Raw genomic sequence first — 23,547 nt, forward strand, 5'->3', positions numbered from 1 at the left:
GATCATTTATGACTAAATAAACCAGGCACGGACCAGGGCTAGGGACCACTGTACACAAACCTCAACAATCTTACCCCAATTTACCAAAGTCACAACCAAACCCAAAGTGATTAGTCTGAGGAAGTCTATCACCACACTGAGAGACACCACTGGATATCTCTAATGTAATTTTTTGGGGGGGGGTCATTTAGCAGACGCTCTTATCCAGAGCGACTTACAGGAGCAATTAGGGTTAAGTGCCTTGCTCAAGGGCACATCGACAGATTTTTCACTTAGTCGGCTTGGGGATTAGAACCAGCGACCTATCGGTTACTGGCACAATGCTCTTAACCACTAAGCTACCTGCCGCCCCAATCTACTATGACTTCCATGGCAATTATATTGAGTTACTTGTCACCAAAAAGGGATTGGAATAGATTAGAAAAGTACTTATACTAGGCCTTCTCCCATTATTCAAATCCATTGCCGTATAATATAAGAAGTAGATCAAGGATGGGTCACGGCCGGCTACGACAGAGCCTGGATTCGAACCAGGATCTCTAGTGGCACAGCTAGGACTGAAATGCTGTGCCTTAGACCACTGCGCCACTCGGGAGACTAGAATAAGGGAATACACAAGGTGCCATTTCAAAAAGTGGTTGTGCATCAGCAGTTTCTCTCTTGTTATGTCAGTCACTGACAGTCACTCAATTAGCCCATGTCAGCTAACAATGTTTTAAATTGGTAAATTAGTCTAGCTGCCAGCTATCTAAACTTGTAGTAATCATGGTCGAATTACCGACCCGGAGGGCCCCCATTGATTTTGTTAGTCACTCTCACTCAGATATCATATTAAAAACTCCAAACATTTCTCTCCATCCTGCGGCAAAATGTGTCGAGTTGCAGGAAATTAGCCTAGCAGTTAGAGCATTGGACCAGTAACCAAAAGGTCGCTGGTTCGAATACCCGAGCTGACAAGGTGAAAAATCTGTTGGTGCCCTTGAGCAAGGCACTTAACCCTAATTTGCTCCAGGGGCGCCGTACTACTATGGCTGATCCTGTAAAACAACACATTTCACTGTACTTATCCGGTGTATGTGACAATAAAAACATTTTTTACCACCTTGCATAGCCTATCAAGCATTCAGATCAGAAGCTCAGGGTAAAAACCTTAAAAGAGAGAGCTGAGGCCATATCTTTAGCGATACATATGGACTTTGGCTTGGCTTAAACACAAGATAAGTCTCTCTCTCTCCAAAGTATCTTCCTCCCAGCAACCATCTGTCACACCCTGGCTCTGGGACTCTATATGTTGAGCCAGGGTGTGTATATTCTATGTATTGTATTTCTGTGTTGGCCAGAGTGGTTCCCAATCAGAGGCAACGAGTGTCAGCTGTTGCTGGTTGTCTCTGATTGGGAGCCATATTTATAGAGGCTGTTTTCCCACAATAGTTGTGGGATCTTGTTCCAGTTGGTTTGTTCCTTTTGGTCTGTACCGTAGGACTGCACGTATTGTTTGTTGTTTTGTTCGAGTGTTTACGCTCTTTAAATAAATATGTTTGCCTGCAACGCTGCGCCTTGGTCCACTCTCTCTAACGATTGTGACACCATCTTACCACCAGCAACATTTGAAGTTGACCTCCCTTGTCCTCCCCATAATCTCCCCTCATAATAATAATATTAATATTAATATAATAATCTCCCCTCATAATCTCCCCCAGCCCCATGCAGCTTGCAAACACCTTCAATGAAAAACTATTTATTTTCCGCCCCTGGACAACATGCACCCCAACAAAAAAAAACACAGTATCACCCTCCATATACGAGGGCAGAAATGTGTGTGCAAACATTTCTCTTCACGCTATGGCAAAATGTGTGCTTGAAAACTGCAACATTTTCTCCCGCCCCATGGCAAAATGTGTAGAATTGTAGAAAACTTTCTTTAAAACTGCAACATTTTCACTACGCCCCATGGCAAAATGTGTAGAATTGCAGAAAACTTGCTTTAAAACTGCAACATTTTCACTACGGCCCCATGGCAAAATGTATAGAATTGCAGGAAATTAAATCTAAAACTGAAATGTTTTCTATCCACTGTCAAGATGGGGGGCGGCTAAAATGTTTTGCTCGCAAGGTGGGGGGGGCCAACAAAATGTTGCTTTGAGCCCCCAAAAGGCTAGGGCCGGCTCTTACTGCATGTCTTGGCATGCAGACCCGGGAGCCACTGCGGCCACTCATGACGCGCTCAGATTTTTTGTGGCCCCCCCCACCTCGATCCCTGAAGTAGATGATTCCAATGGCTTGTCATAATATATTTGACTCGAACAGACAATGGAGAACACTATACATTTTAATTTGAGTTTATTACCGAGATGCGTTTTGATGCTTTAATTTTTTATTTACCTTCCCGTTACAACACATTTTACATGACTGTAGAATTTATATTACTAGTGCACTTCAATTACAAGCATAAAATAAAAAAAACATAACAAATGTAAGACGCTTGAAATTTCTAAGAAAGGAATGTTATCTAACAACCTAAACTAGTGCAGTACACAATACATCCAACAAAACAGTGTGAAGACATACATTTTAATGCAGTTTTATAGTATTGTATCAGGAGTCTGTGTGGCGGAATGAAAGAAACATTCGAACTGATCCCATCTGATGATGGATAGTTGGTTAAACAGCGTTGGGGTAAACAGAACTATCTAGTTCCTATTGCCTTAATGAACCGTGGTGTGCTTTGGACCAGCACACTCCCTATGACCACAGTTAAAAGAACAGAACACATTCAATGCTACACTAACCACCTTGCATAGCCTATCAAGCATTCAGATCAGAAGCTCAGGGGTAAGGATCTTGAAAGAGAGAGCTGAGGCCATATCTTTAGCAATACATGTGGACTTTGGCTTGGCTTAACACATAAGATAACTCTGTCTCTCTCCAAAGTATCTTCCTCTCAGCAACCACCTTCTTTTTTTCCAATCACATTACCACCGGCAACATCTGAACTTTACCTGCCTTGTCCTCCTCATAATATCCCCCTCACGGTGCAGTGCCTCCTGTAGCCCAATGCAGCTTGCAAACACCTTAAATGAAAAATGATTTATTTTCCGCTCCCCCCGGGAAAATATGCACCAAAAAAGCCACCACAGAATCCCCCTCCAGATACAAGGGCAGAAATGTGATCAAATGACATAAGAAGATCTATCACATTTCTGCCTCTCTCAAACAAAACATGCTCTCCATGTGTTTTCGTGCACATGTAAAGTAAAATGTAATGTGTAACTATTTACTTTACTTTAGGGTGACATATATATATATATATATACATAGAGTTTTTAATCATCTTTTGTTTGACATGACAGTCTGACTAGACACACAGACACATAAAACACGCACATTTGTAACCGGCAGAGAGCTATAGCTAGATTAAAGTCTTCAATGAGAACTAATGAGGATGATTCTGCCCAGTTTCCATCCCTGGCCAATAGGGGGCAGAAGACAGCGACGTGGCATTCCAACCAGCAGAAATGGTGGGTGAATGAACATGCAGGGGTGGCATTGGTGGGTGAGTGAGAGGGACGTTGGTGATCAGGGGGGTGGAGGAGAGGAGAGGTGTCCATCACTGAGTTTGAAAAAGAGGGAAAAGGAGGAGGAGGAGGAAGAAGAAGAAGAAACAGAAATAAATAATTGCTGAGTTTGTTTGAGATGGGGTCTGGCTTTGTCTGATCAGGCCTATATCTATACAGATAGAAGAGGTCTGATACAGTCTATATCTATACAGATAGAAGAGGTCTGATACAGTCTATATCTATACAGATAGAAGAGGTCTGATCAGGCCTATATCTATACAGATAGAAGAGGTCTGATACAGCCTATATCTATACAGATAGAAGAGGTCTGATACAGTCTATATCTATACAGATAGAAGAGGTCTGATCAGGCCTATATCTATACAGATAGAAGAGGTCTGATCAGGCCTATATCTATACAGATAGAAGAGGTCTGATACAGTCTATATCTATACAGATAGAAGAGGTCTGATCAGGCCTATATCTATACAGATAGAAGAGGTCTGATACATCCTATATCTATACAGATAGAAGAGGTCTGATCAGGCCTATATCTATACAGATAGAAGAGGTCTGATCAGGCCTATATCTATACAGATAGAAGAGGTCTGATACATCCTATATCTATACAAATAGAAGAGGTCTGATCAGGCCTATATCTATACAGATAGAAGAGGTCTGATACAGTCTATATCTATACAGATAGAAGAGGTCTGATTAGGCCTATATCTATACAGATAGAAGAGGTCTGATACAGCCTATATCTATACAGATAGAAGAGGTCTGATACAGTCTATATCTATACAGATAGAAGAGGTCTGATCAGGCCTATATCTATACAGATAGAAGAGGTCTGATCAGGCCTATATCTATACAGATAGAAGAGGTCTGATCAGGCCTATATCTATACAGATAGAAGAGGCTTAAGTATAGAGTGGAGAGTGGGTAGTCTATGAGGAAACATAGCTTAGTGTCACTAAAGGACAGAGAGAGAGAGTGTCTGTGTGAGATATATATATATATATATATATATATATATATATATATAAAGAGAGAGAGAGAGAGAGAGAGAGAGAGAGAGAGAGAGAGAGAGAGAGAGAGAGAGAGAGAGAGATCCAGTTACCAGCAAGTGCTAAAATTGTTATCTGAGTGGGGGAGACACGTGCAGGAGGGATTAACGGGACCAAAATAACCAGGAAGAGCAGAAGGATGCATCACTTTTTGGTATCCCTTTGTTGTCAGGGCCTGATAATGTCCACTGGCTGTCAACGTGACGTCATTTCAAGGACTCGGTCACAACAACCGAGAGAATAGAATGCCATTCGGGATATACTCTCAGACACAAACAAACAGGGCTTTTCCTGCTTTGCAGCTGTTCCAGTAAACCTGTATACGCCCTTATGGAGCCAGGAATAACCTAACCTTCAGCATGCACCGACAGCCAAGCAGCAGAGCACAGCACAGCACAGCGAAGAACTACGACCTCCATTAGCTCAAATGTGAAGGGATTGAATCACCCAGATGAAATGAACTTTGGGTTGAACCCATCGACACAAGCTAAGAGCTTGGAATCATATTTCTCTGACTCGTCTGACTCGTCAATGCAGGGTGCACTCACTCTCTTTCCGCACCACTCTCATCTGATCTGATTGAGCGATTGAGCTAAGCAACCAGCAGCAGGAAACATGAATAGAAGTTTCAGGAACTATTTGACCCCTGCCCTGAAGTCATTAGTATCTGTACATTAGCAGGGTCCATATATTAAACTGCATGCCTATAGCTGGAGGGGTTATATGTTGTATGTTCTGCAGAGGAGACACTGAGGTTGACAGGGCTACTCTTTCATAGGGCTTCATGGGGTAATGAGATAGGGCCAAGGGGGTGTGGTCTAAAAGGGTGTGGTCTATGGAAGCTGAAGCAGTCAGGTGGAAAGGTAAGTCAAGACCTTGAGAAATAAGATTCAGAAAATCTATTGGAGAGAAAGACATAGGGAGAGGAAATGAGAGAGAGAGCGAGAGAGAGAGAGAGAGAGAGAGAGAGAGAGAGAGAGAGAGAGAGAGAGAGAAATAAGAATGAGAGGATGTGAAAGAGAGGGCATTAAACGTTTTTAAAACCACTTCTACAGTTTGAATGAGAAGAGTCTGAATATGAGAAGAGTCTGAATATGAGAAGAGTCTGAATATGAGAAGAGTCTGAATATGAGAAGAGTCTGAATATGAGAAGAGTCTGAATATGAGAAGAGTCTGAATATGAGAAGAGTCTGAATATGAGAAGAGTCTGAATATGAGAAGAGTCTGAATATGAGAAGAGTCTGAATATGAGAAGAGTCTGAATATGAGAAGAGTCTGAATATGAGAAGAGTCTGAATATGAGAAGAGTCTGAATATGAGAAGAGTCTGAATATGAGAAGAGGCTGAATACAAAGGGCTCCCATTGAAAGGAGGAAAGGAGGAAAAGGAAATGGGAATGCCAGTGTGAGGGGGACGTCAGACTTTGACAGATCATCTCAAACTCTGCATCCCAAATGGCACCCTATTCCTTACACAGTGCACTCATTTTGACCAGGGCCCATGGTGCACTACTTTGGGTATAAGGTGCCATTTGAGACGCAAACAAAAACAATATATTGGGTTGTCCCTGTATCCAGGACTCTCTGATGTGTGTCGGACACATGTGGTAGAGAAATAATGCCTCGCATCACATCTAAGATGTCAGGATGAAAGACAAACTTGTAAATAGCTTTTCAGATGTTTTTATCCAACCAGCAGTCAGATGATGTGGTTCAGAAGGCATGTTTCATGACCTGACAGTAACAGTTAGTAGATGGAGGGCTTTGATTGACTTATCATACTTTTGGATCACTATTGTGTCTATGTTCAACCCAGTGTGGCATTAAGATCATAATGATGATCACTTGAGTTGTAAAGGCTTAAATCTAGTAGGAAGGAATATTCTGTACTAGTCAGACTTACTCTGCCTCCCAAATGGTACCCTATTCCCTATTTAGTGCACTGCTTTTGACCAGGGCCCATAGGGAATAGGGTACCATTTGGGAGGCAGCCTTTTAGTTCATTAGGACTGCCGCTCTAAGATCCTCCTCTGCCTCGCTCTCCAGTATGATTCGGACACTCCTCCATTTAAAACCCCTGTCTGTTTCATTCACTTATTTCAGGGTCAGTTTTTTGGTGAGCTGCGACAGGGACAGGAAACTGGCTGCTTTGGCTGAGGCGGACCCACTCCCTCCCTCTTTGTCCCCCTTGGAGAGCTCCAGCTCAATGGTCATCAGCACCCTACCAGGCCCGGCCCCCTTGGGTGAGTCCCCTCCCCCTGTTCCTGCTCTCTCTGGCTGTCTCAATGCTTTGGGCTGGGCTGTGTGTTGGGACTCTAGCTCTCTGCTCCCCGTATCCTATTTCTTATCCTTGCGTGACTCCTGCTTCTTCTTTTCTGAGACGGTGGCCTTCAGCTTGGATGGGTCCCCGATGGAGAGAACTGGGACCTGTGGAGAGGAGGAGGGAAGAGGGGAGGAGAGGAGTCACTTCAGGAGGAAAGGAGGAGTGTGGGGGAGAAGGGGGAGAAGGGGGAGAGAGGGGGAGGGGGAGAGGGGGAGAGGGAGGGAGAGAGGGAGGAGAGAGGAGAGAGGGGAGGGGGGGGAGGGGGAGAGGGAGGAGAGAGGGGGGAGAGGGGAGAGATAGGTGTGTTAGCACGGGAGACATGGGGGAGATCGATGGGTGTGTTAAAAATGAGGAAACAAATGGATTAGGATTGAAGGTAAGAGGTAGGTTTTTACATCAGAGAAGAGAAGACAGAGGTATTTACATCAGAGAAGAGAAGAGAAGAGAGGTATTTATATCAGATAAGAAAAGACAGAGAGGTATTTACATCAGAGAAGAGATGAGAGGTAATTACATCAGAGAAGAGAAGACAGAGGTAATTACATCAGAGAAGAGAAGACAGAGAGGTAATTACATCAGAGAAGAGAGGTAATTACATCAGAGAAGAGAAGACAGAGAGGTAATTACATCAGAGAAGAGAAGAGAGGTAATTACATCAGAGAAGAGAAGACAGAGAGGTAATTACATCAGAGAAGAGAAGAGAGGTAATTACATCAGAGAAGAGAAGACAGAGAGGTAATTACATCAGAGAAGAGAAGACAGAGAGGTACATTTAGGAGGAAAAGAGACAGAGAGAGTCATATTTAGGAGGTAAGGGGTAGGCAAGTGACGGGGGGAGGTCTCCAGGGCTGCAGGGGGTGACAGAACATGCATCCATGAGTTAGAGACAGGACTGCTACGGGCAGATACAACATCTGACACAGGACTGCTACACATCTCACATTATGCTTCAGTCACTTTTACCAATCAACACAATTCACACGTGCAACATTTCACTCACTCAAACACATTCATCAGCACTATAGAATGGACCTTGATAGTGATGGCATAAAACCTATTTCTGCAAAGCCTCATCCTACTGCAGCTAAAAACAAGGGAGTGAGCTGGGAAGGTAAGGGTACAGGAGAGAGAGAGAGGCCACCCACAAGTGGCTACCGTTTAAAGGGGTACATTGTAAGTAAGAGGAAGCTCAAGGGGTAAAGGCAGAGCGTATGTTCCAAATGGCACCCTATTCCCTATATAGTGCACTGCTTTTGGCCAGAACCCTATGGGCCATAGTCAAAAGTAGTGCACCGTTAAAAGAATAGGGTGCCATTTGGGACTCAGCCATGGGCTGCACGGAAAACGCAGCGGAGGAAAGTGGCCTCTGAGTCATGGAAAAGGAAAAGGAAAGGTCAATCTAATTTAATGACTGTACTGAAAAATAAACACTAGTAGAAATATACACTGGGCTGCTATAGACAGGGTACAGGGTCAAGTACATGGTTCTAGCTACAGTGGCTATGGACAGATACTGCATCCCAAATGGCACCCTATTCCCTATATTGCACTAATAGAAGCAAAATCTGATTTCAAAGTATTTTTCTGTCTTGACAGACAGCGATTTCTGATACTCCACGATATATTCTGATCAACTGGCTTGTTCTTGTGTCAGGAAACTAAATACCACATTCATCAGATAATATACCTGGCCATTACAACAGATCAAAGATTTTTGATTCGTAGTTACTGCGTTTTGCCTTTGTAGGGCAGTATACAGTGCACTACTTTTGACCAGGGCCCATAGGTAATAGGGTGCCATTTGGGACTTAACCAGGGAAATCAGTCAGAAGGTGACTGGGGAGGGGTTTAGGAGCTAAGCTAAGTCCCTGCCTGAATACTAACACATCTCACTGACAGACAGAGAGACATGTAGAGATAGAGGTGGGTAAAGAGACAGGTAGAGAGACAGGTAGAGAGACAGGTAGAGAGACAGGTAGAGAGGTAGAGAGACAGGTAGAGAGACAGGTAGAGAGGTAGAGACAGGTAGAGACAGGTAGAGACAGGTAGAGAAACAGGTAGAGACAGGTAGAGAGACAAGTAGAGATGGGTAGAGAGACAGGTAGAGAGGTAGAGATGGGTAGAGAGACAGGTAGAGAGGTAGAGACAGGTAGAGATGGGTAGAGAGACAGGTAGAGACAGGTAGAGACAGGTAGAGAGGTAGAGACAGGTAGAGAGACAGGTAGAGAGACAGGTAGAGAGGTAGAGACAGGTAGAGAGACAGGTAGAGAGGTAGAGACAGGTAGAGAGACAAGTAGAGAGACAGGTAGAGAGGTAGAGACAGGTAGAGAGACAGGTAGAGAGACAGGTAGAGATGGGTAGAGAGACAAGTAGAGAGACAGGTAGAGAGACAGGTAGAGACAGGTAGAGAGACAAGTAGAGAGACAGGTAGAGAGTTAGAGACAGGTAGAGAGACGGGTAGAGATGGGTAGAGAGACAGGTAGAGAGACAGGTAGAGAGGTAGAGAGACAGGTAGAGAGACAGGTAGAGAGACAGGTAGAGAGACAGGTAGAGAGGTAGAGACAGGTAGAGAGACAGGTAGAGATGGGTAGAGAGGTAGAGAGGTAGAGATAGATTAGAGGATGGATCAGATAAACAGAAACTGATTCAAACGCTAATGACTGACCGGTCACCTGTGGAGAAAGAGACAGAGCAAGAAAAGGAAAGAAAGAAAGAAAGAAAGAAAGACAGGGGCTTCTCTCGGCCATCTGGGGGGAAGAGACAAAGATAGGCAGACAGGAGAAGGAGAGAGGACAAGAAAGAAGGTGTGACTGAAAAGAAAGGGGGAGACAGTGACTGGATAAAGGGAATGTGAATGAGTGAGTGAGTGAGTGAGTGAGTGAGAGGAAGGAGTGGAGGGACGGAGGGAGAGAATGGGTGGGGATGGTGCGTTAGCTGGGATTAATATTAAGTGCACTGTATTATCATTCCTGTACAGCCTGATTGTGTGAGGATGCTGCTGCTTCAGCCTCCAGGGAAGTCAGCTACTAGCTGTTCCCTCTCCCTCCCTCCCTCCCTCCCTCCCTCCCTCCCTCCCTCCCTCCCTCCCACCCTCAGTAATGGTGTAATGGTGAATGAAGAAGCCACACGTTGTTTGCGTCCCAAATGGCACCCTATTCCCTATATAGTGCACTACTTTTGAATGGCACCATATAATGGTGACTCCCTCCTAAAATAAAGGTAAAATAACATAAATAAAATACACCCCATATGACTCTGGTCAAAAGCAGTGCATTATATAGGGAATAGGGTGCCATTTGGGACGCAGTTTTGTTGTGCAAGCCCAGCTAACTGAAATAATGAAGATGCAGTGGCTGATACAGATTGTGGTGAGTCAGCGTAAAACACTAAATAAGGCCGCTTTGATGAAACAGCACGTTTTACGACTGTAACTATACCGTATATGAAAACCCTGTTTATGTCCCAAATGGCACCCTATTCCCTATACTGTATAGTGCACATGATGCAATTTGGGACGTAGATAAGGTCTGTTTTAGAGTGTAATTAAACCCTATATATGAAAACCCTGTAAACATGTTTACATACCGTAGGTTTAACCTGTAAACGTGTTAACATACTATAGGTTTAGCCTGTAAACGTGTTAACATACTGTAGGTTTAGCCTGTAAACGTGTTAACATACTGTAGGTTTAGCCTGTAAACGTGTTAACATACTGTAGGTTTAACCTGTAAACGTGTTAACATACTGTAGGTTTAGCCTGTAAACGTGTTAACATACTGTAGGTTTAGCCTGTAAACGTGTTAACATACTGTAGGTTTAGCCTGTAAACGTGTTAACATACTGTAGGTTTAGCCTGTAAACGTGTTAACATACTGTAGGTTTAGCCTGTAAACGTGTTAACATACTGTAGGTTTAACCTGTAAACGTGTTTACATACTGTAGGTTTAACCTGTAAACATGTTTACATACTGTAGGTTTAACCTGTAAACGTGTTAACATACTGTAGGTTTAACCTGTAAACGTGTTAACATACTGTAGGTTTAACCTGTAAACGTGTTAGTAGGTTTAACCTGTAAACGTGTTAACATACTGTAGGTTTAACCTGTAAACGTGTTAGTAGGTTTAACCTGTAAACGTGTTAACATACTGTAGGTTTAACCTGTAAACGTGTTAACATACTGTAGGTTTAGCCTGTAAACGTGTTAACATACTGTAGGTTTAGCCTGTAAACGTGTTAACATACCGTAGGTTTAGCCTGTAAACGTGTTAACATACTGTAGGTTTAGCCTGTAAACGTGTTAACATACCGTAGGTTTAGCCTGTAAACGTGTTAACATACTGTAGGTTTAGCCTGTAAACGTGTTAACATACTGTAGGTTTAACCTGTAAACGTGTTAACATACTATAGGTTTAAAAGAGAGCAGCCATAGTGAGGAGAAGTGAATCACACATGGGGAGACTGCAAGTGTTTATGAATTTCAGAAACCTTTGGCTTTGTGTTTTATTATTCATTCATGCAGCCAACCTCCGGGCTGAACCTCGGTGTGACTGACTGCAACTCAACCTGACTGTCAGTCATGTGACAGTGTGTGCGTCCCAAATACCAGAATGTGTGTCCCAAATTACTAGTTTAATGTAGGAAATATATTCCCAAGTATTCCCACAGATAAAAAATTAATAAAAGAGATATGTGATCGTGTCTCAATGTAATCAAGGTATGACATTTTTGTTATTTTCAAATACAATCTATTTCTGGGCTTAGTTGTGGTCAATTTGCAGTGTACATTTTACATTTACATTTTAGTCATTTAGCAGACACCTGTTATCCAGAGCGACTTACAGTTAGTGAGTGCATACATTTTTTCACACTGGCCCCCCCCGTGGGAAACGAACCCACAACCCTGGCGTTGCAAGCGCCATGCTCTACCAACTGAGCTACAGGGGGACTGTACAAATTGTTATAATTAGGTTCAGGCCCCACGACCATCCGTTCCAACAAAAATCAGCCCTCAGCTGAATCTAGTTGCCTACCCCCTGATATAGGGAATAGGATTCCATTTGGGACTCAGCCAGTGAGCTGTGTGGAGATGAGAATTAGAGTGCACTCTGGTGCTGCGGTAGACAGACGCAAACCCTGACTCTAACCACTGATACTGTACTGACCTCCAGCCGCAAGCCCATGACCCAGTGCTACGGTATATACGCTAGCTGCATACTTGCTTGTACATGTATGTTCCTGAACAAGCCCATGACCCAGTGCTACGGTATATACGCTAGCTGCATACTTGCTTGTACATGTATGTTCCTGAACAAGCCCATGACCCAGTGCTACGGTATATACGCTAGCTGCATACTTGCTTGTACATGTATGTTCCTGAACAAGCCCATGACCCAGTGCTACGGTATATACGCTAGCTGCATACTTGCTTGTACATGTATGTTCCTGAACAATGCTGTAAGAAAGTAACTACACGCCACACATTCCCTGATAGGGTTGTATAATTCTGTAACAATTCCCAAAATGTCCAGGTTTTCCCCGAAATTCCTGGTTCAGGGAAACCTGGATTTTTTTTCCAAGTTACCGGAATTTTGCAACCCAAGTCCCTTGACTACTTCCATTAAGATGTCTTAGTTTATTTCATTTTTAGACAGAGTTGAATTGATTGATAGGATGGAATAACAGGACTTGGTCATTTAGCAGCATGTCATACATCATCATTCTATTTAACAAGAAATCTCTCTCTCTCATAAAACAATAAAACTTGATTCGCCCTGGTAATCCCAAAAGCACACAATAAATAATGAGTGTTTTATTAATCCAACACTAAGGCCATGTCCCAAATGGCACCCTATTCCCTATATAGTGCACTACTCTGGTCAAAAGTAGTGCACTGTATAGGGAATAGGGTGCCATTTTGGGACGCGGCCTAAGAGCTATCCATCCCCAAGCCCTGCACTTATCCGCAGTGTGACTCCGTGACTCAGTGTAATTTGGGATAACTGTGAGCCAATAATGGGCCAGTGATTTTCATTTGACTCACAGGAAGCAGAATCACCCCACTTTTTCTCCTTCCTCTCCCACTGAGAGCAAATCAGTTCCATTCACAGGGAGTTGAATGACTGTACACCAGGACCTTGCTGCAGCCATTTCACAGTGGTGCTGCTGTTCTGTATTATTGTTATACTGCCTTAAGGCTGTTTACCCATTGTGTTTGTTTGGCCTTTGAGGAGGTTTAAAATGAAGAGGGGGAGGAAATAAGAGAGGGGAGGGGCGGTACTTTAGTTCGAGTGTTTGGGCGACTGACTGTGGATTTAACGCTTTCCAACACTGATGACTCTTCCATTTAGTAGCAGGGGAGGACTATTACATGGGTTTGCTTTGGTGGTGCAATAATGTAATATTCCTTTGATGTTGATTCTGGATGGAAGAGTTCTGGCTCAGTGGTAGTCTTACTAACAATTATGTGCTGCAGTGTGGTTCTGGGACTGTGTGTAGAGAGAGGCTGTCGTTGTGTAGTAGTAGTAGTGAGAAGCTGTCGTTGTGTAGTAGTAGTAGTGAGAAGCTGTCGTTGTGTAGTAGTAGTGAGAAGCTGTCGTTGTGTAGTAGTAGTGAGAAGCTGTCGTTGTGTAGTAGTAGTGAGAAGCTGTCGTTGTGTAGTAGTAGAGAGAAGCTGTCGTTGTGTAGGAGTAGTGAGAAGCTGTCGTTGTGTAGTAGTAGTGAGAAGCTGTCGTTGTGTAGTACTAGAGAGAAGCTGTTGTTGTGTAGTAGTAGTGAGAAGCTGTCGTTGTGTAGTAGTAGTGAGAAGCTGTCGTTGTGTAGTAGTAGTGAGAAGCTGTCGTTGTGTAGTAGTAGTGAGAAGCTGTCATTGTGTAGTAGTAGTGAGAAGCTGTCGTTGTGTAGTAGTAGTAGTGAGAAGCTGTCGTTGTGTAGTAGTAGAGAGAAGCTGTCGTTGTGTAGTAGTAGAGAGAAGCTGTCGTTGTGTAGTAGTAGTGAGAAGCTGTCGTTGTGTAGTAGTAGTAGTGAGAAGCTGTCGTTGTGTAGTAGTAGTAGTGAGAAGCTGTCGTTGTGTAGTAGTAGTGAGAAGCTGTCGTTGTGTAGTAGTAGAGAGAAGCTGTCGTTGTGTAGTAGTAGAGAGAAGCTGTCGTTGTGTAGTAGTAGTGAGAAGCTGTCGTTGTGTAGTAGTAGTAGTGAGAAGCTGTCGTTGTGTAGTAGTAGTGAGAAGCTGTCGTTGTGTAGGAGTAGTGAGAAGCTGTCGTTGTGTAGTAGTAGTGAGAAGCTGTCGTTGTGTAGTACTAGAGAGAAGCTGTTGTTGTGTAGTAGTAGTGAGAAGCTGTCGTTGTGTAGTAGTAGTGAGAAGCTGTCGTTGTGTAGTAGTAGTGAGAAGCTGTCGTTGTGTAGTAGTAGTGAGAAGCTGTCATTGTGTAGTAGTAGTGAGAAGCTGTCGTTGTGTAGTAGTAGTGAGAAGCTGTCGTTGTGTAGTAGTAGTAGTGAGAAGCTGTCGTTGTGTAGTAGTAGTGAGAAGCTGTCGTTGTGTAGTAGTAGTAGTGAGAAGCTGTCGTTGTGTAGTAGTAGAGAGAAGCTGTCGTTGTGTAGTAGTAGTAGTGAGAAGCTGTCGTTGTGTAGTAGTAGTGAGAAGCTGTCGTTGTGTAGTAGTAGTAGTAGAGAGAAGCTGTCGTTGTGTAGTAGTAGTAGTGAGAAGCTGTCGTTGTGTAGTAGTAGTGAGAAGCTGTCGTTGTGTAGTAGTAGTAGTGAGAAGCTGTCGTTGTGTAGTAGTAGAGAGAAGCTGTCGTTGTGTAGTAGTAGTAGTGAGAAGCTGTCGTTGTGTAGTAGTAGAGAGAAGCTGTCGTTGTGTAGTAGTAGAGAGAAGCTGTCGTTGTGTAGTAGTAGTGAGAAGCTGTCGTTGTGTAGTAGTAGAGAGCTGAGAGGACTTGCCTGTCTCTGCTGTGATCCCTCTTTACCCTTCCCTTTCTTTCCATGTTTGCTGGAGGAAACAAACGAGATCAAAGTTAGGGAGGAAGTAGAACCTCTTCCTCCGGTGGTCAAAGGGATGTACTGTTACTGTAACAGTATAGTGCTGCCTTGTAGCTATCACAAAGAACACAGCACTGTTTCTCCAGCTAGGTTTGGAGACACAGCGACATACAGTGCTATGAAAAAGTATTTGCCCCCTTTCTAATTTTCTCTACTTTTGCACATTTGTGATACTGAAAAAGTAATTGCCCCCTTACACTCAATAACTGGTTGTGCCGATGTGGAGGAATTTTGGCCCACTCTTCCATACAGAACTGCTTTAACTCAGTGACTTGTGGGTTTTCAAGCATGAACTGCTAGTTTCAAGTCCTGCCACAACATCTCAATTGGGATGAGGTCTGGACTTTGCCATTCCAAAACTTCAAATGTGTTGCTTTTTAGCAATTTTCATGTAGACTTGATTGTGTGTTTTGGATCATTGTCCTGCTGCATGACCTAGATGCGCTTCAGCTTCAGCTCACAGACGGATGGTCTGACATTCTCCTGTATAATTCTCTGATACAGAGCAGAATTCATGGTTCCTTTTAAGGCAAGTCGTCCAGATCCTGAGGCAGCAAAGCATCCCCAAACCATCACACCACCACTACCATGCTTGACCTTTGGTATGATGTTCTTACTGTGGAATGCAGTGTTTGGTTTTCGCCAGGCATAATGGGACCCATCTCGTCCAAAAAGTTGACTCAAGTTTGCCAAAAAGCACCTGGATGATTATCAAGACTCTTGGAAGAACGTTCTATGGACAGATTATTCAAAAGTATAACTTTTTGGACGACATGGTTCCAGTAATGCCTGGCTAAAACCAAACTCAGCATTCCACAGTAAGAACATCATACCAAAGGTCAAGCATGGTGGTGGTGGTGTGATGGTTTGGGGGTGCTTTGCTGCCTCAGGATCTGGACGACTGCCTTAATAGAATGAACCATGAATTCTGCTCTGTATCAGAGAATTATACAGGAGAATGTCAGACCATCCGTCTGTGAGCTGAAGCTGAAGCGCAGCTGGGTCAAGCAGCAAGACAATAATCCAAAACACACAATCAAGTCTACATGAAAATTGCTAAAAAGCAACAAATTGGAAGTTTTGGGATGGCCTAATCAAAGTCCAGACCTAATCCCAATTGAGATGTTGTGGCATGACTTGAAACGAGCAGTTCATGCTTGAAAATCCACACGTCACTGAGTTAAAGCAGTTCTGAATGGAAGAGTGGGCCAAAATTCCTCCACATTGACGTGAGAGACTGATCAACAACTACAGGAAGCATTTGGTTGGAGTCATTGCAGCTAAAGGTGGCACAACCAGTTATTGAGTGTAAGGGGGCAATTACTTTTTCACACAGGGGAGGCGAATTGGGTGTTGTGTAACTTTGTTTATGAAATAAATGAAATAAATATGTAATTGTTGTGTTATTTGTTCACCTTATGTTCCCTTTATCTAATATTAGGTTTAGGTTGAAGATCTGATAACATTCAGTATCACAAATATGCAAAAGTAGAGAAAATTAAGAAAGGGGGCAAATACTTTTTTCATAGCACTGTAGATAGACTGTAAAATGTCAATAGAATTCATCTTAGTTAATGTGCAGAGGGCTCATCTAGTGGTAATGACTCAGCCTCTAGCCTTAACACAACCTGTCCCTAACTTTCTCCACTTTCATCCTCTCTCTCTATCTGTTCAATCAAATCAGAAAAATACCAGCTAGTGCCAGACAAGCCATACAGGTGTCCAGGCAAGGGAATGAGCTCAAGCTTGGGCTTCAGACCCAGGCATAGGGGGCACTGACCTGACACTGAGGTTGAAGACTCTGCGGGCCACCAGGAACCTCATGAGATAGTAGATGACCACGATGAGCACCAGGAGACCCAGCACCGCACCGATGATGGCCCCTGTGATCACTCCGGCCTGGATGGGAACTGAGAGAGTGAAGGGAAAGGGGGTGTGGGTGTGGGTGTGGGGTGGGGTGGGGGGAGTGGAGAAAGATGGGGTTGAGAGAGAAAGAGAGAGAGAGTGAGAGAGAGAGAAACAAAGAAATAAAGAAAATGTATGCACGCATGACTGTAAGTCGCTTTGGATAAAAGCGTCTGCTAAATGGCATATTATTATTATTTATTATTATTATTATTATGAAAAGAGAGAGGGATGGAGAGAATGGAGAAATACGAGGAAGAGAAAGCAAAGCAAAGAACCAGTCTTCTGGATGACTGACATTAAACAACCTATTAGCACAAAGAAGGGCTTGCTTGTGTGTACAGTTATGGTCAAAAGTTTTGAGAATGACACAAGTATTGGTCTTCACAAAATTTGCTGCTTCAGTGTTTTTAGATATTTTTGTCCGATGTTACTATGGTATACTGAAGTATAATTACAAGCATTCCATAAGTGTCAAAGGCTTTTATTGACAATTACATTACGTTTATGCAAAGAGTCAATATTTGCAGTGTTGACCCTTCTTTTTCAAGACCTCTGCAATCCGCCCTGGCATGCTGTCAATTAACTTCTGGGCCACATCCTGACTGATGGCAGCCAATTCTTGCATAATCAATGCTTGGAGTTTGTCAGAATTTGTGGGTTTTTGTTTGTCCACCCGCCTCTTGAGGATTGACCACAAGTTCTCAATGGGATTAAGGTCTGGGGAGTTTCCTGACCATTGACCCAGAATGTCGATGTTTTGTTCCCCGAGCCACTTAGTTATCACTTTTGCCTTATGGCAAGGTGCTCCATCATGCTGGAAAAGGCATTGTTCATCACCAACTGTTCTTGGATTGTTGGGAGAAGTTGCTCTCTGAGGATGTGTTGTTACCATTCTTTATTCATGACTGTGTTTTTAGGCAAAATTGTGAGTGAGCCCAATCCGTTGGCTGAGAAGCAACCCCACACATGAATGGTCTCAGGATGCTTTACTGTTGGCATGACACAGGACTGATGGTAGCGCTCACCTTGTCTTCTCCGGACAAGTTTTTTTCCGGATGCCCCAAACAATCGGAAAGGGGATTCATCAGAGAAAATGACTTTACCCCAGTCCTCAGCAGTCCAATCCCTGTACCCTTTGCAGAATATCAGTCTGTCCCTGATGTTTTTCCTGGAGAGAAGTGGCTTCCTCGCTGCCCTTCTTGACACCAGGCCATCCTCCAAAAGTCTTCGCCTCACTGTGCGTGCAGATGCACTCACACCTGCCTGCTGCCATTCCTGAGCAAGCTCTGCACTGGTGGTGCCCTGATCCCACAGCTGAATCAACTTTAGGAGACGGTCCTGGGGCTTGCTGGCCTTTCTTGGGTGCCCTGAAGCCTTCTTCACAACAATTGAACCTCTCTCCTTGAAGTTCTTGATGATCCGATAAATGGTTGATTTAGGTGCAATCTTACTAGCAGCAATATACTTGCCTGTGAAGCCCTTTTTGTGCAAAGCAATGATGACGGCACATGTTTCCTTGCAGGTAACCATGGTTAACAGATGAAGAACAATGATTTCAAGCACCACCCTCCTTTTAAAGCTTCCAGTCTGTTATTCTAACTCAATCAGCATGACAGAGTGATCTCAGCCTTGTCCTCGTCAACACTCTCACCTGTGTTAACGAGAGAATCACTGACATGATGGCAGCTGGTCCTTTTGCAGCAGGGCTGAAATGCAGTGTAAATCTTTTTGGGGGATTAAGTTCATTTTCATGGCAAAGAGGGACTTTGCAATTAATTGCAATTCATCTGATCACTCTTCATAACATTCTGGAGTACATGCAAATTGCCATCATAAAAACTGAGGCAGCAGACTTTGTGAAAATTAATATTTGTGTCATTCTCAAAACCTTTGGCCACGACTGTACAGTCTGATTTAGCCTGGTCCCAGATCTGTTTGTTCCATCATGCCACTCCTTTGCCACTACTTGTCATGCCAAGCATGGAGTGTGACAAACAGACTGGTCCCCAGGCTAGTCATTCTATGCTCTCACCCTTGTCAAAGACCAGGAGTCTGACACTGGAGGTGCGTCCCACTATGTCAGGGGGGTTCTTGGCGTCACAGGTGAAGGTGCCGTTGTCTCCGTAGTCCAGGTTCTTGAGCAGGATGGATCCATCCCGGCGACCAGGGTTCCCCACAAACTCCAGCCTGTCTCTGAAGGGTCCCTTGTTGTCCACATAAGGGGCTCCACCAGTGTAGTGGAAGACCTGGAGCACGGAATGGGGAAGGGATTCAGTTTCTTGTCTGCTTTTACATTTAGGCTAAGGTTACATCCAAAATGGCACCCTATTCCCTATGTAGTGAACTACTTTTATATGGGTCATGGTCAAAAGTAGGGAATACTAGGGTGCCGTTTTAGACCAGCCCATACAGTATGTGACGTGAAATGTGAAATGTGTTGAAAGAAGTGGCTTGTAAGTTACGTCAATTATATGAATCTCAACAACTGTTTTGAAGAGGAGTAGAAACGTAACGGAGTGATATCATTTCAGAGGGAGGGAGGGAGGAAAGAGAGGTGGATGAAGGAGGAGGAGAGAAGGAGAGAGACAGGGGGGGGATAAGAGGGGGGAGATTGGGAACCATGGAGAGCAAAGCACAATGAGGATAGAGACATAATAACATGGAAACAATCAGATAAGGTGAGAGAGACTGAAAGGAAAGAGCTGGCACCAGGTGAGATGACGGCAGTGAGGAGGAGATGAGAACGTAGTGAAAGGGTGCATCCCAAATAGCACCCTATTCCCTATTTAGTGCACTACTTTTGACCAGGACCCATATAGAGACTAGGGTGCCATTTGGCACACACACTATATAGTGCACTACTTTTGACCAGGGCCCTAGTCAAAAGTAGTGCCCTATATAGGGAATTTGTCATTTGGGACCCGGCCATAGAGGAGGAAAGGAGATGAGGGGAATGAGAAGGAGATGAGGACGGCGTGATAAAGGAGGATAGAGGAGGATAATGGAGTGATAAAGGAAGATAGAGGGGGATAATGGAGTGATAAAGGAGGATAGAGGAAGATAGAGGAGGACATGGAGTGATAAAGGAGGATAGAGGAGGATAATGGAGTTATATAGGAGGATATATAACTCCATTATAGGATAGAGTATAGAGTATATAGGAGGATAGAGGAGGATAATAGAAGGATAGAGGAGGATAATGGAATGATAGAGGATGATAATAGAGTGATAGAGTATGATAATAGAGTGATAGAGGAGGATAATTGAGTGATAAAGGAGGATAGAGGAGGATAATGGAGTGATATAGTAGGATAATGGAGTGGTAGATGAGGATAATTTGGTGATATATGAGGATAATGGAGTGATAGAGGAGGATAATGGAGTGATATAGGTGGATAATGGAGTGATAGAGGAGGATATAGGAGGATAATGGAGTGATAGATGAGGATAGATGAGGATAATGGAGTGGTAGAGGAGGTTAGAGGAGGATAATGGAGTGATAGAGGAGGATAGAGGAGGATAATAGAGTGATAGAGAAGAGGTGGTTATATACAGAGATGCTGTCCCTGGCTCCATCTGCCCGGTAGCTCCAGGAGAAGGTGACGTCATCGGAGGTCCAGCGCCAGGAGAAGAAGGAGCAGGACAGACGGATGTCTGACCCCACCAGGGCGTGACGCTCCCAGCCCGTGTAGATGACGATGGCCTCCGACTGCTGGGGCACTATAGGGGATAAAGGAGAAAGATGAGCACTCATGTGGTTCATAACAACATCTTTTCACATTACCATTTGTTACCTCAGAAATAACATCCTACCATTCTCCTTATGTGTGTATGTTTCCACCATTGTTCATTTTTATGGTGTTTTCAATAAAAAAATATAAACACGAAAGATCAGCACTGCACGGTTCAAAACTTTTTTTCTGGGAATATAAAAGGACATACTATAAAAACAGACAAGATGGTGGAGAATGTTTTTTAGTTGCAAGGCGCTTTTCAAGACTATCCCTCCAGACTATTGTCGAGTCTATCGTTCTATCCCGTTGTATTCACATCAATAAACCCACACAATCTTCAAAACTAGTGTGCTGTGGATGTACCATTTAATTTACTTTGAAAAGACAGACAAGTTGATCTAGTGGACTAGACAAGTTATTTTCAACGTTTTTATATACACTTCAGAAATCCATACACCCACAATCACTGTTTATCCAAGGGCACAATGCACTATGAACATGAGTAGTGATGGCACAATGCACTATGAACATGAGTAGTGATGGCACAATGCACTATGAACATGAGTAGTGATGGCACAATGCACTATGAACATGAGTAGTGATGGCACAATGCACTATGAACATGAGTAGTGATGGCACAATGCACTATGAACATGAGTAGTGATGGCACAATGCACTATGAACATGAGTAGTGATGGCACAATGCACTATGAACATGAGTAGTGATGGCACAATGCACTATGAACATGAGTAGTGATGGCACAATGCACTATGAACATGAGTAGTGATGGCACAATGCACTATGAACATGAGTAGTGATGGCACAATGCACTATGAACATGAGTAGTGATGGCACAATGCACTATGAACATGAGTAGTGAGGGCACAATGCACTATGAACATGAGTAGTGAGGGCACAATGCACTATGAACATGAGTAGTGATGGCACAATGCACTATGAACATGAGTAGTGAGGGCACAATGCACTATGAACATGAGTAGTGATGGCACAATGCACTATGAACATGAGTAGTGATGGCACAATGCACTATGAACATGAGTAGTGAGGGCACAATGCACTATGAACATGAGTAGTGAGGGCACAATGCACTATGAACATGAGTAGTGATGGCACAATGCACTATGAACATGAGTAGTGATGGCACAATGCACTGTGAACATGAGTAGTGATGGCACAATGCATTATGAACATGAGTAGTGAGGGCACAATGCACTATGAACATGAGTAGTGATGGCACAATGCACTATGAACATGAGTAGTGATGGCACAATGCACTATGAACATGAGTAGTGAGGGCACAATGCACTATGAACATGAGTAGTGAGGGCACAATGCACTATGAACATGAGTAGTGATGGCACAATGCACTATGAACATGAGTAGTGATGGCACAATGCACTATGAACATGAGTAGCGATGGCACAATGCACTATGAACATGATTAGTGATGGCACAATGCACTATGAACATGAGTAGTGAGGGCACAATGCACTATGAACATGAGTAGTGATGGCACAATGCACTATGAACATGAGTAGTGATGGCACAATGCACTATGAACATGAGTAGTGATGGCACAATGCACTATGAACATGAGTAGTGAGGGCACAATGCACTATGAACATGAGTAGTGAGGGCACAATGCACTATGAACATGAGTAGTGATGGCACAATGCACTATGAACATGAGTAGTGATGGCACAATGCACTATGAACATGAGTAGTGATGGCACAATGCACTATGAACATGAGTAGTGATGGCACAATGCACTATGAACATGAGTAGTGAGGGCACAATGCACTATGAACATGAGTAGTGAGGGCACAATGCACTATGAACATGAGTAGTGAGGGCACAATGCACTATGAACATGAGTAATGAGGGCACAATGCACTATGAACATGAGTAGTGAGGGCACAATGCACTATGAACATGAGTAGTGATGGCACAATGCACTATGAACATGAGTAGTGATGGCACAATGCACTATGAACATGAGTAGTGATGGCACAATGCACTATGAACATGAGTAGTGAGGGCACAATGCACTATGAACATGAGTAGTGAGGGCACAATGCACTATGAACATGAGTAGTGAGGGCACAATGCACTATGAACATGAGTAATGAGGGCACAATGCACTATGAACATGAGTAGTGATGGCACAATGCACTATGAACATGAGTAGTGATGGCACAATGCACTATGAACATGAGTAGTGATGGCACAATGCACTATGAACATGAGTAGTGAGGGCACAATGCACTATGAACATGAGTAATGAGGGCACAATGCACTATGAACATGAGTAGTGATGGCACAATGCACTATGAACATGAGTAGTGATGGCACAATGCACTATGAACATGAGTAGTGATGGCACAATGCACTATGAACATGAGTAGTGATGGCACAATGCACTATGAACATGAGTAGTGAGGGCACAATGCACTATGAACATGAGTAGTGAGGGCAGGCAACAAGGATTGGAGTTGATTGATACTAACTAAAAAGCGCAACATAACAAAAACTACCCACAGAATATGAATATCAATAGCTTATTTATCTATGTTGTGTCCTTGAAATATGAATGTAAATTCTGTATTTGCAATAAAATCAATATAACACTACCATAGTAAATGCAGTACGTACCACAGTACATTAAACACCACCAATGTAATGACATCTACAAACATTGCTATCATCAATTATTATCACTAGTATTTGGGGGTATTAGGAATTCCTTTTGATTCAAGATACTGACTCACACACAAATCATGTTGAAATATATATATATTTTTAAATGCACATTTAAAATGTTCACAGGCTGGAACTCTCAGCAGATCACAGCTGTAAAAATCAGGGGGAAGGAAAATAGATCTCTGCTGAAGTGTAAAAATG

The 23,547-nt window shown here is 43.4% G+C and overlaps 1 protein-coding gene across 2 annotated transcripts in view; it reads right to left on the reverse strand.

Moving 5' to 3' along the window:
• Positions 1–2,323: 2,323 nt before the first annotated feature.
• LOC121535439 (myelin protein P0) overlaps positions 2,324–23,547 on the reverse strand; it is a 21,990-nt gene continuing 766 nt past the window's right edge. Inside the window, exons 2-6 of one of the 2 annotated variants that reach the window (XM_041842511.1) lie at positions 20,443–20,609; positions 18,922–19,135; positions 16,762–16,891; positions 14,883–14,931; positions 2,324–3,610 (exon numbers count right to left, since the gene is read on the reverse strand). In XM_041842511.1, coding sequence (XP_041698445.1) covers positions 3,608–3,610; positions 14,883–14,931; positions 16,762–16,891; positions 18,922–19,135; positions 20,443–20,609 — 563 coding nt within the window. In that variant the 3' untranslated portion in view covers positions 2,324–3,607. Of the gene's footprint in view, positions 3,611–4,616; positions 7,054–14,882; positions 14,932–16,761; positions 16,892–18,921; positions 19,136–20,442; positions 20,610–23,547 lie in introns of those variants that run through there. The other variant, XM_041842510.2, reaches the window with a different exon arrangement.

Source organism: Coregonus clupeaformis, chromosome 21, assembly GCF_020615455.1.
Source record: "Coregonus clupeaformis isolate EN_2021a chromosome 21, ASM2061545v1, whole genome shotgun sequence".
Taxonomy (NCBI): Eukaryota; Metazoa; Chordata; class Actinopteri; order Salmoniformes; family Salmonidae; genus Coregonus; species Coregonus clupeaformis.